Source organism: Aulonocara stuartgranti (assembly GCF_965226115.1).
Source record: "Aulonocara stuartgranti genome assembly, chromosome: 12".
NCBI classification, from domain to species: domain Eukaryota; kingdom Metazoa; phylum Chordata; class Actinopteri; order Cichliformes; family Cichlidae; genus Aulonocara; species Aulonocara stuartgranti.
Window position 1 is genome coordinate 362,501 of NC_138948.1, and position 15,166 is coordinate 377,666.

The 15,166-nt window shown below is 45.8% G+C and overlaps 1 protein-coding gene across 3 annotated transcripts in view; it reads left to right on the forward strand.

Annotated features, from left to right (window-relative positions):
- LOC309718649 (fibrinogen C domain-containing protein 1-like) overlaps nt 1-13,956 on the forward strand; it is a 37,291-nt gene extending 23,335 nt beyond the window's left edge. For 2 of the 3 annotated variants that reach the window (XM_082554102.1, XM_082554100.1), the window contains exons 2-9: nt 1,822-1,900; nt 5,061-5,176; nt 5,253-5,613; nt 6,260-6,392; nt 10,548-10,684; nt 12,177-12,273; nt 13,297-13,476; nt 13,553-13,956. In XM_082554102.1, coding sequence (XP_082410228.1) covers nt 1,822-1,900; nt 5,061-5,176; nt 5,253-5,613; nt 6,260-6,392; nt 10,548-10,684; nt 12,177-12,273; nt 13,297-13,476; nt 13,553-13,809 — 1,360 coding nt within the window. In that variant the 3' untranslated portion in view covers nt 13,810-13,956. Of the gene's footprint in view, nt 1-614; nt 901-1,821; nt 1,901-5,060; nt 5,177-5,252; nt 5,614-6,259; nt 6,393-10,547; nt 10,685-12,176; nt 12,274-13,296; nt 13,477-13,552 lie in introns of those variants that run through there. The other variant, XM_082554101.1, reaches the window with a different exon arrangement.
- The last annotated feature ends 1,210 nt before the right edge of the window (nt 13,957-15,166 follow it).

Here is a 15,166-nt window from a genome sequence, read left to right on the forward strand (position 1 = left end):
CAGTTTGTCCCAGCTGTCACAGTGTAGGGTCTGGATGATGTCACAGAGAGCGGGTCCCCTGATGCAACATTCAGTTTGGTACAGTGGGCAGACACGCTAACGTGTTCGCACATTTAACCAAAGAAGCCACCTTAAGACATGTTCTGCCAGTCTCACCCCTTATATGGTCGTCTCAGGCACAGAAGCTCCGCCCCTCAGCTGACTGTCTTCAGGCTCTGGCTGGCATCATTGTCCTCTGTTAGAACGAGCATGGCTCTGCCTGGCTCACCTTCTCTGTGTACGTTCTTCCTTTAGCATCATTCAGTCTCTGTCCTGTGCTGATCACGTTCAGTGGGACGACTGGATAAGCGCTCGACTCTGTGTCTGTTTAACCCGGAGTGACTGTCCGGCACTACGTCCCAGTAAGACCGAGGCCGTGCTTACCTGTGAACTAGCATCAGTCAGAGTTCATGTCGTCTGCTTCACATATTACATCTGCAGCAGGGCTCGGTGTCACAGAAAGAAGCATTATTTTGAACTGTGACTCATGCTAAGCTGCTCTCAGAGTCCAACAGTAAGAATGGAAATAAGGGAGCTGTGTGTCATGTGTTGGTTCAGACTGAGCGTGCTCAGAGCGTGAGCTGCAATCACACTTCAGTCCTGAGGTGGCACTGTGACCGCCTCCAGCCGGTAAAGCCGATCAGATCAGCGCTCTCTCTCTCTGAGCCAGGGTCTCTTGCTCCTCCCGGCAGCAGATGGTCTCTCTCTCTTGCCCTCGCCCGCCCTCTTGCTCGCCCACTGGCAGATGGTCTCTCTCTCTCTCTCTGAGGATGACAGAACGTGCCAGGCGTCGTCGAGCAGAGAGGCAATAAAGTTTACAGTGATTTGAATTTAGAATTTTTGAATGTTGGCGGCCGACAGGTGAGTTATTGATTACTGATGTCAGCGTGCGATCACATGGTCAGCAGGTCATGGGTTAAACACTCAGACTGTGGATTCACATTAGAGCATTTATATTTATGAAACGTTTGAGCTTCTGTTTGTGTGTTAGCTGTTATGTTTCTTTGTGTTCTGGTTGTTTCATGTTTTGCTGTAAGAACACATGATTTTACCAACTTTGGGGATGAATGATGTTAATTGGATTTTATTGTCCTGTTTTCTGTTTGAACAAATAGCATCACCTGTTTTTGACTTTCAGGCTTCAGAGCTCAGTCGTGAGGCTGTGCTGTCACAGTGACATGTTCAAAGTTGGTGTTGATCTGCTGGATTAAAGCAAAGATGACCTCTGAACTTTGTTCTCTAACGTGGTGCCTTTAAAGACCAGCTCAGTGTTTGGAGCGAATCTGTTTCCTCTATTAGCTCCTCACTGACAGTAAAATCTGTCAAAATGTGTGGTGCTGTGTCAACACACCAACACCAGCAGGCTTTCTTTAGTGGAAGCACCTGCACAGGTTTGAGGTTGGGCACTGGCAACACGTCAGTGGAAAACAAGGACAACCCGCCAAGTGAGCAGCTGGTTTCCTAGCACAGGTTCAGGACGTCACTGAGGAGCATCTGCTGCTAATGAACCCGTTATGGTGCCATCGTAAACACCCTAAAAGGGTCAGGAGGTCTGACACGTCACTACAGAGGTCAAGTGTTAGGGGTCTGTCACTGCTGAGGTTATATCCGGTAATGGGCAGGTGTCTCAGGAAAGGTTTGAGGTTTAGAGTTCAGTGAAGTCACTGATGAAGTTCTGGGGACGCCGAAAAGGAGCTGGACAGGGGTCAGGGATCAGGGGTCAGGAAGGGGTCACTGAGGAGGTAAGCGGAGGAATAACCTCAGACTGTGTTTGTGTTCTAGGATGATGCTGAATGATCGGTGGACCATCATGAACAACAGCAGCTCAGAGCTCGACAGCAAGCGGCCAAACAAGCACAAGGTATCTCCACGTTAGCCGTTAGCACCTAGCTGCGTTGGCTCAGACAGCAGAGAGCCGCGCAGAGTTAAGTCGTGTTAATCTGGAGTTAAACTGTCAGATCAGCGCAGGAGTAATCTTCAGCATATGTCGGCTTTACTGCAGATTACACCCTGCAGGAGCATGCAGGATCTTCACGCCACTTCTAACTAGAGATGGCACGATACCACTTTTTTATGTCCAATACCGATATCATAAATTTGGATATCTGCCGATACCGATATGAATCCGATATAGTGTTTTTTAATCAATAAAACAGTTTTTTGAATATCTTGCTGCATTTTGTATAAGTTCATACTAAAGTTTAAATAAACAACAACACTAAAGCTATTCTGTTATACTGTATGCAAAAAATACAACAAAATATGTCATAGATCAGCAACACTGGTCAATCTAATAAACTTAAACCTGCTCCATCCTCCCTATTCTGGTATTTTAAAGAGTAAGCAACCTGACTAATAGGGTTGCAAACTCCCAGCAAAAAAAAAAAAAAAAGGGAACCACCCCCCACCCTCCACCTCATGATGCTTAATCGACGTAATCAACTTTAATTTGATGCAGTGTGAAAAAAAAATGCACAGAAATAAATTCTTTTTCAAGAATAATTAAATAGATTCAACATCTTTCTTCAACAGAATTGCAGACTGCACAGATGGTATCTTCCCAAAGGAAAAAGTACTATAGCTTACTAGGGTATATTAGACTTAACAGTTACTATATACAGTAATGGACTTCTATACATTTTATATCAGATTAAAACTTTGGGTGTAAGATTCAGATAATTATTTATTAAAAGCTCGACATTTTAAATGAGAATAAGAAAGAAAAGTATGTCTTTGTGCCCCCTTTTCCCTGTTCATGCCCTATCGGCCCCCCTGGCTAAACTTTGCTAGATCCGCCCCTGCACAGTTACCAGCGTCAGCTACGTAGAAAAAGATCCTCGAGTAGAAAGTAATATTAAATACATTCTAACAACAGCTGATCAAGCTTAAACGTGCTGCTGTTGTTCAGCTGCTGGTTTCCTCTTTCTGGTGCAAAGTGGGCCAAAAACAAACAAGAGAGACGATCAGCTGATCATTGATCAGTTTCGTGATTGAAGTAGCAGCAGGAGAGAGAGGCAGTCGCTCCATATATCGTTTGTTAAGCTCAACGCTGGAATGCTTTACAAACATTCAGAGATGAACTTACACACTTGCTTTACTTCTCTCTGGGATCACTTCCTCGGAGATGAAATGCTGGTTTGGTAGCGAGGCTACAAACACACACAGCCGCTCTATCACATGATGCATACTGCTCCGACGTGCTACGGTTATGAGCCGAGTTACGCCGTGTCGCAAGTTTTGTGAGGTGCTTTTTTGATATTTAATGGATCGGATTACATTTTTTATTTCTCTCGGATATCCGATCCAGTAATTTAGGTCAGTATCGGACCGATACCGATGCATAATATCGGATCGGTCCATCTCTACTTCTAACCCTCACACACGCTCTGACAGGAAGCTGCACACAAAATGCACTGCCCTAACACGGAGCGTCATGACTGCTGCCGCCATGTTGGTTTTGATTTCAGGAAGTGACCACATTTGGATGAGAGAGTAATAAACTACCAGCAGAGGCGGGCAGAGTAGCCAAAACATTGTACTCAAGTAACTGTAGCGCTACCACAACATGGTTTTACTCAAGTAAAAGTAAAAAGTAGCCATCCAAGAAATTACTCGAGTAAGAGTGAAAAAGTATTTAGTAAAAAAGGCTACTTGAGTAATCAGTAACTGATCATAACATCTGATTTAATGTTTAACAATGAGATAATCAGACAGACACATTTTAAAGACTGAAAAGCAACAAAACAATAATAAAGCTAAGCAGAAAAAAGAAATATTAGGGCAGGTAGACATTATCTACCCCAGTATTTATATATTACTTCTGCAAATGTCACAGCAGAGAGTAACATTAACACAACAAGTCTGACTTATAACCTGCAGGTTTGTGTCTGTCGCCTGCATTTTTGGTTAAAACGTGTTCATTACTCATCCACTGATGTTACTCACACTGAGTAGCCAGAATAAGAGTAGTGATACTTCATAATAATATTACTCAAGTAAAAGTAAAAAGTACAGTTGTCATGGTCCTGAGCCTGCCGACTCAGTGTTTTGTGTTTCCTTATGCTTTTGTTCATTCCGAGTATGTATGCTGTGGTGATTTGCCATTTGTTAGGTTTCTGTTCTTTGCCTGCCTGCTCCCACTTCTCTGTGTTCCCTCTGTCTGTCCATGGTGTCACACTGTCTGCTTGTGAATCTGTCTGTTTAGTTCTGTGTCTTGTCTGGTTCTGTGTCTGTGAGTTTCCTGTTTTATTGTGAAGGTCTCTGTCTGATGTGAGTGTGTTCAGTTTACGTTTCCCCCTGTCCCGTCAGCTCTGATTTCTCCCAGCTGTGTTGCCCTCCTGTCTCTCATCTCCTGATTACTGGTGTGTGTATTTAAGCCCTGTGTGTTCTCCTGCGTTACTCTGTGTTCCACGGTGTCCTGTTCCTTGTCTGCGGCTCTCTGCCTTGCATCCCTTTTGGTATCTTCTCAGGTTGGGTTTCTTTAGTTATTGTCCTCCCTCATTGCCTGTTTTGCCACCACTCCACTTTGTAAATAAACATCACGAGCATTATCATCCACTGCTTGCATTTTGGGTCCTTTCTCCCTCCAACACCACACGGCTCGCCTTGGCAGCCGTGACAACAGTCTAGTAAAACTACTCCAAAAAGTACTTTTTTCTTAAATGTTACTCATGTAAATGTAATTAGTTACTACCCACCTCTGCCTACCAGCTAATGCTAACTAGCCTGGTTGTCAGACTTCATCACACAAACACACAGATACCTGCTAATTAGTAAGATCCAATCACAATCCAGCAACAGGAGATTCAGTTCCCGGTGAGATGGTTCGGTTTTTAGCATCACATGACCCTGAGCTGTCGTCTTCTGGCTAATGTTGCTTGTGCTAGTTTGTCTGCTAATATGGACCCTCCTTAGAGGTTGGTAAACTCTCAGTGCTGATCCAAATTACGTTATCAGGTAATGTTACAAGCTATCTATCAACAGCTATCTGTAACTTAGCGTTTGTCTGTGTGTGTTCGTAGAAGGTGTGCAGCTTCCTGTTATGGTCTGGTGGCACGTTGGTCATCATCGCAGTCATTGTTGCAGCAACAGTTGCCATCTTGTACCTGAACCACTATCCTCTACCCTTCATCAGCAGGTAACACACCTGTACATGTCTCTCTTTCCTTCCTTCTGCCTGTCTAAATATAAATCTGGGATTGTCATGGTTACAGGGGGGAAGTGTCCTCATCTGTAGTTTCAACCAATCCCAAAGAGTCTGGGCCCCTGGTGACAGTGTCACGTGTTGCAGACGGAGAGCCAATCAGCATCTTCCTGGACCCAAACTGTCCGGACTTTAGTGAGCACTTCCTCCGATGGGAGGTGCTGCAGAGCTCGCTGCTACGGGCGCTGACCAATTACAATGCAGATGATTGGCAGGACCACGGATTTGTCCAGAAGCTGGAGGAGGAGCTAAAGGTGTTATTAGGCCACACCCACAACCTGAGAGTGGAAGCTGATTCGCTGAAAAGAGGCCAAGGTGTTCTGGACCAACGATTGGACAGACTGCAGAGTGAACAGAGCCGCATCGTCAAGGTATGAATCAAAGTAATTAAAATGTAATTGAATGAATGAAATAGGAATGCACTGCTGGAAGAGAGTGAAATGCAATTTTATTTAAGTTAAATGAAAGAGAAGACCGACATCCCCTAGGCAACATTAAATAAGACACGAAACTGATACAATATCAAAATATCGAGTTTGTACACAAATGAGGCATCTGTCATGGTGATATAGATACATATGGATTACAAAAGAATACATAATCCAGTCTTTAAGTCTGACGTCATTAGCTGTTTCCAGGTCCAAACTCTGCTTCAGGTCCCAAAGTCAAACGAACACTGCAGCATCACTGAGTTAAAAACTGTCTAAATTCTTTCATCTTTAATAAAATGATCAGCGTTGCTGTTTTACCAGGTGTAACAATTAAGTTTAACATCCAGGCATCCATGAAAACAGAATTTATTACATTTAATGTTGTTAGAAGTTAGCTCGCTAGCTTCCAGCTAAACATGATATAGCATGTTCTGAGTGAGAGACTTCTGAAACAATTCAAATGTACAGCTCTGATCAACCTGAAGTCCACTGTCATCTCCTTTCCTTTGGCAGCAAGGCAAAGCTAGGTTGTTGTTACTGGTCTTATATTACTAAACAGTCCCTCCCTCTTTGTGTACCTGTACAGGTGATGTCTGACAATCACTCAGGTGTGTTGAAGTTGGTGGCAGGTTTCAGTGATTCTCTGCTCAGCCTGCAGAGGGAGACAGATAGTCTGAGGAGCCTGAAGAGTGAGCTGAGCAAAGACAGCACTCTCAGAGGTAACGCACACGCGCACACACACACACGCACACACACACACACACGCGCACACACAGGTGAATCACAGGTAGATGTTCTACATTTCAGAATAATTTCCATCATTTTCCCAGCTGGCTCATTACATTTGAAATCTGCTTTTGTTTACACATTTCCTGCTCGATTGTCTCCCATTTTTGTTACAAAGTTTTGGTTTGAACATTTATGATGTTAAATTTTAGCTTCATATTACAAATAAATGTTTTTACCTTCAAAGTGAATCAGAATCTGTATCTGAACAGATACATAAAAAAATGTCTGCAGACTGAAAATCTGAGCAAAAGTCCAACATTCCAGAAAAGTCCCAAATCACCAGCTCGTACCACGTCCTCATTTTTACTTTGACAGCATTTCTAGTAGATCATGGCAGATGGCGTGAGCCTGAATGGAGGCCTTGGTTTGGGGACGGCCTCAGAGGGGCCCGACGGTGGCAGATCCCCGTGCACTCACGAGAAGTGCATGAATAGTAAAAGGGAGGCAGGATGAACAGCTTGTAGTGTAACTAGGAACCATTTCTGAATGGTATATAGTTCAGCCAACCGTCAGGCGTCTCAGGAGGGGAAAGCGGTGCTCTACCTGCACTGTGTATAGTGCTGGCGGAGCGCTGCTGACGTCAACTGAGAAAATTGTCAGGCGGTGGAAGGAATACTTCGAGGACCTCCTTAATCCCACTGACACGTCTTCCGAGGAGGAAGCAGAGTCTGAGGATGAGGGGAATGACCCGCCAATTTCCGGGGGCGAGGTCACTGAGGCAGTTAAACAACTCCTTGGTGGCAGAGCCCCTGGTGTTGATGAGGTCCGCCCCGAGTTCCTGAAGGCTCTGGACGTTGTAGGGCTGTCCTGGTTGACACGCCTCTGCAATGTTGCGTGGAGATCAGGGGCAGTACCCGTGGACTGGCAGACCGGGGTGGTGGTCCCCATCTTTAGGCCCTACCCTGTTCTCATTATATATGCTTCCTTTAAGTGCTATCTTTGAGAAATACCACATTGCTTTTCATTATTATGCCGACGACATCCAGATCTATTTTGAGTTAAATGATGATCTAGCTCTGTCCTTGAGTAGCTTTCGAGAGTGCATGTGTGAGGTCAAGCAATGGCTTCTGGCAAATACTCTTATCCTTAATGATAAGAAAACTGAAATTATGATCTTTGGCAGTGACGCTCTCCGTGCCAAACTTCATGATGCCTTTGGTTTTCTCACTAGCTCCTTCTCTGACACTGTTAGGAATCTGGGTGTGCTACTTGACAGCTCATTTAAACTTGATAAACAAGTGTCTGCTGTCGTCAGATCCAGTTTTTACCAACTTCGCCTTATTTCTAAGGCCAAACACTACATCCCGCACAATGATCTGGAAAAGCTCATCCATGCCTTTGTAACGTCAAGGCTAGATTATTGTAATTCACTTTATTATGGTCTCCACTCTACCCTTCTACATAGATTACAGACAGTCCAGAATGCCGCTGCACGCATTCTAACTAAAACTAAGAAGTTTGCTCACATCACTCCCGTCCTTGCTGATCTGCACTGGTTGCCTGTGAAATTTCGTATTCAATTTAAAATTCTGTTGCTTACTTTTAAAATTACTAATAACACAGGACCAAGCTATCTTAAGGAACTCTTAAACTCATATGCTCCTGCGAGGGCTTTAAGATCATCCTCACAGTTATTGTTGGTTCAGCCCAGATCTCGTTTGAAGTCTAGAGGTGATCGAGCGTTTGCTCTAGCTGCACCTGAGCTGTGGAACAATCTCCCGATTGGCATCCGGGCGTCTGATTCTATTCAATCTTTTAAATCACGGCTTAAAACATATTTGTTTGAACTTGCTTTTTCTACCAGTTAAATCCTGGCCTTGTTTGCAGTGAGTTATTCTATTAATTTTTCTGTTTGTCTTGCGTTGTCTATGTTCTCTATCACTGTGTTTGATGGTACAGCTTTACTTTGCTATAGCTATGTGCTATAGTTTACTCTTATTAGTGGTTTTTACCTGTGAACATAATTCCACACTTATATGACTCTGATGTTATAGTGTTAATTGTTTTATTCTTTTATTCTTTTATGTAAAGCACTTTGGCATGCCCTTGGCTTTTAAATGTGCTCTATAAATAAAGATTGTTGTTGTTGTTGTTGTTGTTTAAGAAGGGGGACCAGAGGGTGTGTTCCAACTACAGGGGGATCACACTCCTCAGCCTCCCTGGGAAAGTCTATGCCAGGGTGCTGGAAAGGAGAGTTCGTCCGCTAGTCGAACCTCAGATACAGGAGGAACAATGCGGTTTTCGTCCTGGTCGCGGAACACTGGACCAGCTCTTTATCCTCTCGAGGATACTTGAGGGTGCATGGGAGTTTGCTCAACCAGTCTACATGTGTTTTGTGGACTTGGAGAAGGCATTCGACCGTGTCCCTCGGGGTGTCCTGTGGGAGGTGCTGCGGGAGTATGGGGTGTCTGGCCCATTGCTACGGGCCATTCGATCCCTATACAACTGTTGCAAGAGCTTGGTTCGTATTGCCGGCAATAAGTCGGACTCGTTCCCGGTGGGTGATGGGCTCCGCCAGGGCTGCCCTTTGTCTCCGGTTCTGTTCATAATTTTTATGGACAGGATTTCTAGGCGCAGCCAAGTGGCGGAGGGCTTTCACTTAGGTGGCCTCAGAATCTCATCTCTGCTTTTTGCAGATGATGTGGTTCTGTTGGCTTCATCGGGTGAAGGCCTCCAGCTCGCACTGGAACGGTTCGCAGCCGAGTGTGAAGCAGCGGGAATGAGGATCAGCACCTCCAAATCTGAGGCCATGGTTCTCAGCCGGAAAAGGGTGGAGTGCCCACTCCGGGTCGGGATGAGTTCCTGCCCCAAGTGGAGGAGTTCAAGTATCTCGGGGTCTTGTTCGCGAGTGATGGGAGAAGGGAGCCGGAGATCGACAGATGGATTGGGGCTGCAGCTGCAGTAATGCGGACGCTGCACCGGTCCGTCGTGGTGAAGAGGGAGCTGAGTGTAAAAGCGAAGCTCTCAATTTACCGGTCGATCTACGTCCCTACCCTCACCTATGGCCACGAGCTGTGGGTAGTGACCGAAAAAACGAGATCGCGGATACAAGCGGCAGAAATGAGCTTCCTCCGAAGGGTGGCTGGCCTCTCCCTTAGAGATAGGGTGAGAAGTTCGGCCATCCGGGAGGGGCTCAGAGTAGAGCAGCTGCTGCTCCACATCGAAAGGAGCCAGCTGAGGTGGTTCGGGCATCTGACAAGGATGCCCCCTGGGCGCCTCCTGGGTGAGGTGTTCCAGGCATGTCCCACCGGGAGGAGGCCCCGGGGCAGACCCAGGACACGCTGGAGAGATTATATCTCTCGGCTGGCCTGGGAACGCCTTGGTATTCCCCCGGATAAGCTGGAGGAGGTGGCTGGGGAGAGGGAGGTCTGGGCCTCTTTGCTTAGGCTGCTGCCCCCGCGACCCGGCCTCGGATAAAGCGGATGAAGATGGATGAATGGATGGATGGATATAGTTCAGTTTCACACACAGTACAGCAACATTTTGAACACAAAACATTTTAACCTGAATTCTCAAACGTCACTTCAGAGTGATAGCACAAATGCACATATTTAACTGAGTGATGTCCTCGGTTATAATGAGCCTTTTGTCTTCGCTTTTCTCCTCCCCGTCCCTCGGTCCTGTCCGTTCTCACCATAATTACTTAAAAAGTAAAATAAATAATAAAGATTGAATAAACTATGAAAATCACGTGGACGAGTACACGAAAAGCCAAAATGGTCCGTGTGGGAACACAAATCTATTGGGACTAGTTCTGGACGGTACAGTGTCAGACAGGAAAGGCAAAAAAAGTCCAAAACTCCAGGATTGTGTGTTTTTGGCTCAGACTGCCTCCTCGAGTTTGTGTGTTTGTGGTACAGCCTTCATGTTATCGACGAGCCTTTGTATAATAACAGCTATCTAACACACTAACTGACCTGTGAGTCACTGACTGTGCATGCAGACCTGTTGATTTCAGATGAATGACACACAAATAAAGAAGATAAGTAGCTGTCACCTGAGTCCAGGTGTGTCTGACAGGTGGACAGAGTGACCTCCACAGACACACCTGTGTTGCTGATGATGTCATTTCCCCTGTCCCTCAGCTGTCAGACCCAGGGACTGCAGCGACATCCTGAAATCTGGTGTCTCTCAGGATGGCGTTTACTCCGTGTTTCCAACCCACGACCCCAATGGCTTCATGGTTTACTGCGACATGAGCACAGATGGAGGAGGCTGGACGGTACACACACACACACACACACACACACACACACCCTAGGTGCTAATTCGTTTGTCAGCCTGAGCTTGTTAGACACCTGCTTCGGTTTGACTAGCTTAGCATACAGGAGACCTGCAGGAGATCCTGTCACACCCAATGTTCCCTCTAAGCTGTGCGCGTGCGCAATTGCGCACTGCTGGCACGTCTCTGCGCACAAAGAAAAATCTAACCTGAATTGAAATTAAAATGAAAACTTTAACAATCCTGTTCTGCAGTGTTAGTCAGTGACTGGCTGCTCCCGTATGGGATCAGAACGATGCCACCTTATCCCACAGTCCAGCCAATGATGCGATTCACATTCGTATATACGCAGCCAATCAACGTCGCTGACAGGCTCTGACAGCGTCCTTATGTGCCGACACCGGTGTTTTAGCAAAGCGGCTGATGTGGAGTGAAGTCACGTTAATGACAACGTGCACAACCATTGGAGATGTGAGCAGCACAGACGGAACAACTGACGGACAAAGTGTGGACTTTATACCAGTTTTTAAACTGTGTTGATCGGCCACGTAAAACCAGAGTTATGATAAAATATCTGCAATGTTTGTTTTCTTCCTGAATACTGTCGTTGTTTATATTTACTGCAGGAAGAAACGGTAAAAACGGCGTTTTATAAGGAAAACGCTCGAAAGCCTGTGAGCAAAAACAAACTCCACCCCGTCTCCCTTTCCTATTCGTCCAAAAAAAGTACCATGTCGACCAATCAAAAAATGATATGGCAACGTGGCATCTAGTTGTTAAGAAACGGGGGGAAGTTTTAGGAGTGACGGCGGAGCGGCACAAATAATTTGTGTGGCATCAGATTTGATGCAGAACAGCTGATTGTTCTGTAAATAGTTTGAAAGGTTTATTTAAAAACACCTTGGTTGCATTTTTAGGTAAACAGCTGCAAAACACTTTGTTGTTTGCATAACTCAGTTACTTTTTTGAAGAAGTAACTATATAATTAACTGCCCAGCATTGGTCATTGTTTACTGTATGTTGCAGACAGAGTTACAGACTCTCTAACAGACCACAGACTCATAATACAAGTCAGAGCTTTATGAAAAATAAAGAAAGTTTTGTTTTCAAACTTGGAGTTCAAGTTATTTTTCCTTCCAGTAGTGTTAACATGCTACAGGTCATGAACAAGATTGTTTTAAGTTTTCATTGTAAGTGGGCTGAAGCAGTTAATTTAAAGTAGTCTAACATAAATGCTGTAATTTGATTACTTTAATAAACCATGTGACTTGGATGCTGGCGTGACCACACTGCACACGTCTGCTGTTGCTCACAGTGGTCCAAGGGACGCTCAGGGAGTTTGTGTGTTCGCTCAGACACGTGAAAAATTAGAGGGAACATTGATCACACTTCATCAATCACACCGATTAATTTTATCAGCACGACTGTTTCTTTAATTAAGACTGATAATGTACCTGTCAGAGGCTTCACACCTGTGTGTGTGTGCGTACAGGTGATTCAGAGGAGGGAGGACGGCTCGGTGAACTTCTTCAGAGGATGGGAGGCTTACAGGGACGGATTTGGGACAACGACTGGAGAGCACTGGCTTGGTCTGATACACACACGTTGGTTTTCCTGTGTTTGTGGGGGCCATTACTCACTGAGTGCACACACAGGAACCTGAACTTTATCCTTCTTAGCTGAAACAACGGGACACTGTTATCCAGTTTCCTCAGGTTTTTTTGAGCACACGTTGCACACCATGCTGAGATATTTCAAGCTGTCAGCTCACAGCTTTGAGAATCATCCTAAAATACTTTTTAGATGCTTAACAAAGAAAACATTCCTGTAAATATGGTCAGGTACAAGGACTGGAGTGGAACTGAATAAAAAAGTAACCAATGTCCAAGAAGAACTTCAGAAAGCTGGATTAATGTTTTAAATCAAGAAAACGAGAACTAAAGTTTTTAAATGGATGATTTAGGAGAGAAAGAAAAATATTTAAATAAAAAACACTAACCACAGAAATACTCGATACAAAACTTAGCGGTACTTCAATAAAGTACCTCAAACTGGATGTATTAAAGCTTCAGCCAAGCATGGTGTTCTTTATGTTTAACTCTTTATTCTTTGTATTTATGTATATTTCCTGAGTTGTTTGTCGGGTCATTTCACATTCAAATAATTAAAGAAGGGTTTAACCCAACCACGTCTGACCAGCCCGGGGCAAAACAAACGTCGTGATAGGAGCTGTGCAAAACTTCAGGACCTGCTGTCATCAGTTTGAGTGATGACGGTTGGGCTGGTTTCTAATAAAACTGATCGCAGCTGGGCAACATCAGCAGCAGCTTCATGAAATGACACCTTTAATCTTCTACTTTTCACAGTAAATCTTTAACCTTGGTTGTTCCCACAGTCAGGTGGGAAAGTTTTGTTATTATTCTTTATTTTTCTAATTTCAGGTGAGAGTAACGTGTTCAAAGGTGTTTTTGTGTTTTGTCATGTAACCGAGTAGAACTTCAGGTAAAATGTTGATGGGTCCCGTGGTAAAGCGGTGAGACTGGTCCTCACAAAGACAGTGTCCAGCACACAGTTTAGAAAGCAGCACAGTGACACCTGGCTGTCTCTCTCAGGTCTGCAGAGGATCTACTCGCTCACCAGGTCAGGTGGTTCCGAGCTGCGTATCGACATGGCAGACTTCGATAACGCCACAGCGTTCGCTCAGTACTCTGAATTCTCCGTTGGTCGAGACTCCGTGAACCCCGAGGAGGACGGATACCCACTGACTGTGGACGGGTACTCCGGGACTGCAGGTACCACGCGGTAACACACAGTACCACAGATTACCACACAGTACTGCACAGTACACAGCCGGGTATTTCTCTGCAGGTGACTCCCTCCTCAAGCACTCGGGGATGCGGTTCACCACCAAAGACCGCGACCAGGACCAATCAGAGAACAACTGTGCGGCGTACTACCAGGGGGCGTGGTGGTACCGGAACTGCCACACCTCCAACTTGAATGGGCAGTACCTGAGAGGAGGCCACGCCTCCTACGCTGACGGTGTGGAGTGGTCCAGCTGGACTGGTTGGCAGTACTCGCTTCGCTTCACGGAGATGAAGATCCGACCCCGACCGGAGTCCTGAACCTGGGCCGAGAGCTCATGATTGGTTGTGACTGTAGATGGTTAGAGTCTGTATGACCTCCATAAGTACAATTGTAAATGATGGTAGACAGAGCGTTGATGTGTTACTTACCTTTTTTTGTTTCATCAATAAACTCATTTGACAAGACGATCCATAATCACTCTGATCGATCTTTACGGCGCGGTGTTAGAGGTCACGCTCCTCTGATGGAAGTGGGTGGGTTAAATGGTAAATGGCCTGTATTTATATAGCGCTTTTCTAGTCCCTAAGGACCCCAAAGTGCTTTACATATCCAGTCATTCACCCATTCACACACACATTCACACACTGGTGATGGCAGCTACATTGTAGCCACAGCCACCCTGGGGCGCACTGACAGAGGCGAGGCTGCCGGACACTGGCGCCACCGGGCCCTCTGACCACCACCAGTAGGCAACGGGTGAAGTGTCTTGCCCAAGGACACAACGACCGAGACTGTCCAAGCCGGGGCTCGAACCGGCAACCTTCCGATTACAAGGCGAACTCCCAGCTCTTGAGCCACGATCGGTTAGCGCTGGGTGGAGGTACTTCCTGTGTCAAGGAGCGGTTGTTGTCTGTGGCAGTGATAGTGCGCAGCATGCATTGATGCAAGTGTTGCAGAGCAACGTGAAGGTGAAGCTTTCAGGTTACCGGTCGGTCGGGCTCGGCCATAGTCGGTGGCTAAAATCACTGTGACATCAGGGTCAGTCTTTAGGAGCCATCCTTGCAGGAAGTGACCAGCAGCAGGTGAATCCTCAGGTGAAGTCACGAGTGGGGGCAAAGGAACAGTTCCACTACTGTGTCACACTGTTACCTAGGCAACGGGAGCCTGGAGTTACTAACAATGCGCATTCACCTGCGTGGTGATTTGTCAGAGCGACTTAAGTGGGTCAGCATCTTCCTGCCACGCTTCCTGCCACGCTCTCAGACGCCACGTTACCTGACACGGCCGAACGTTGGGCTTTTGCAGAAAATTCATCCTCAAAAAGTGCACTGTGAAAAGAAACTGGATGTGGGTTCATCCAGTTTTCAGGAGAAAGCGGCAGCAGGGAGGATATTCTCGTTTGATCTAGGAGGTCAAAGTAAGTCAAATGTATGTAGCCAGCACTGTCATAACCACAAATGTAACTAAATAACATAAAACAGGAGGAAATTCATTAAAAGCTTGTTTGTATTTGTTCAGCTGCTTTGTAAACGAGTCAGTGGAGTGTGCACGGCGTAAAGACGACAGCCTCGTGCCTGACGACCCACGCGGGGTTTGAACCCAGTACGAGGGACCGACAGCGACCTCTGACCTGAGGACCCGAGTGCTCGGGAAGAAGCAGGAGGCCTCAGCAGG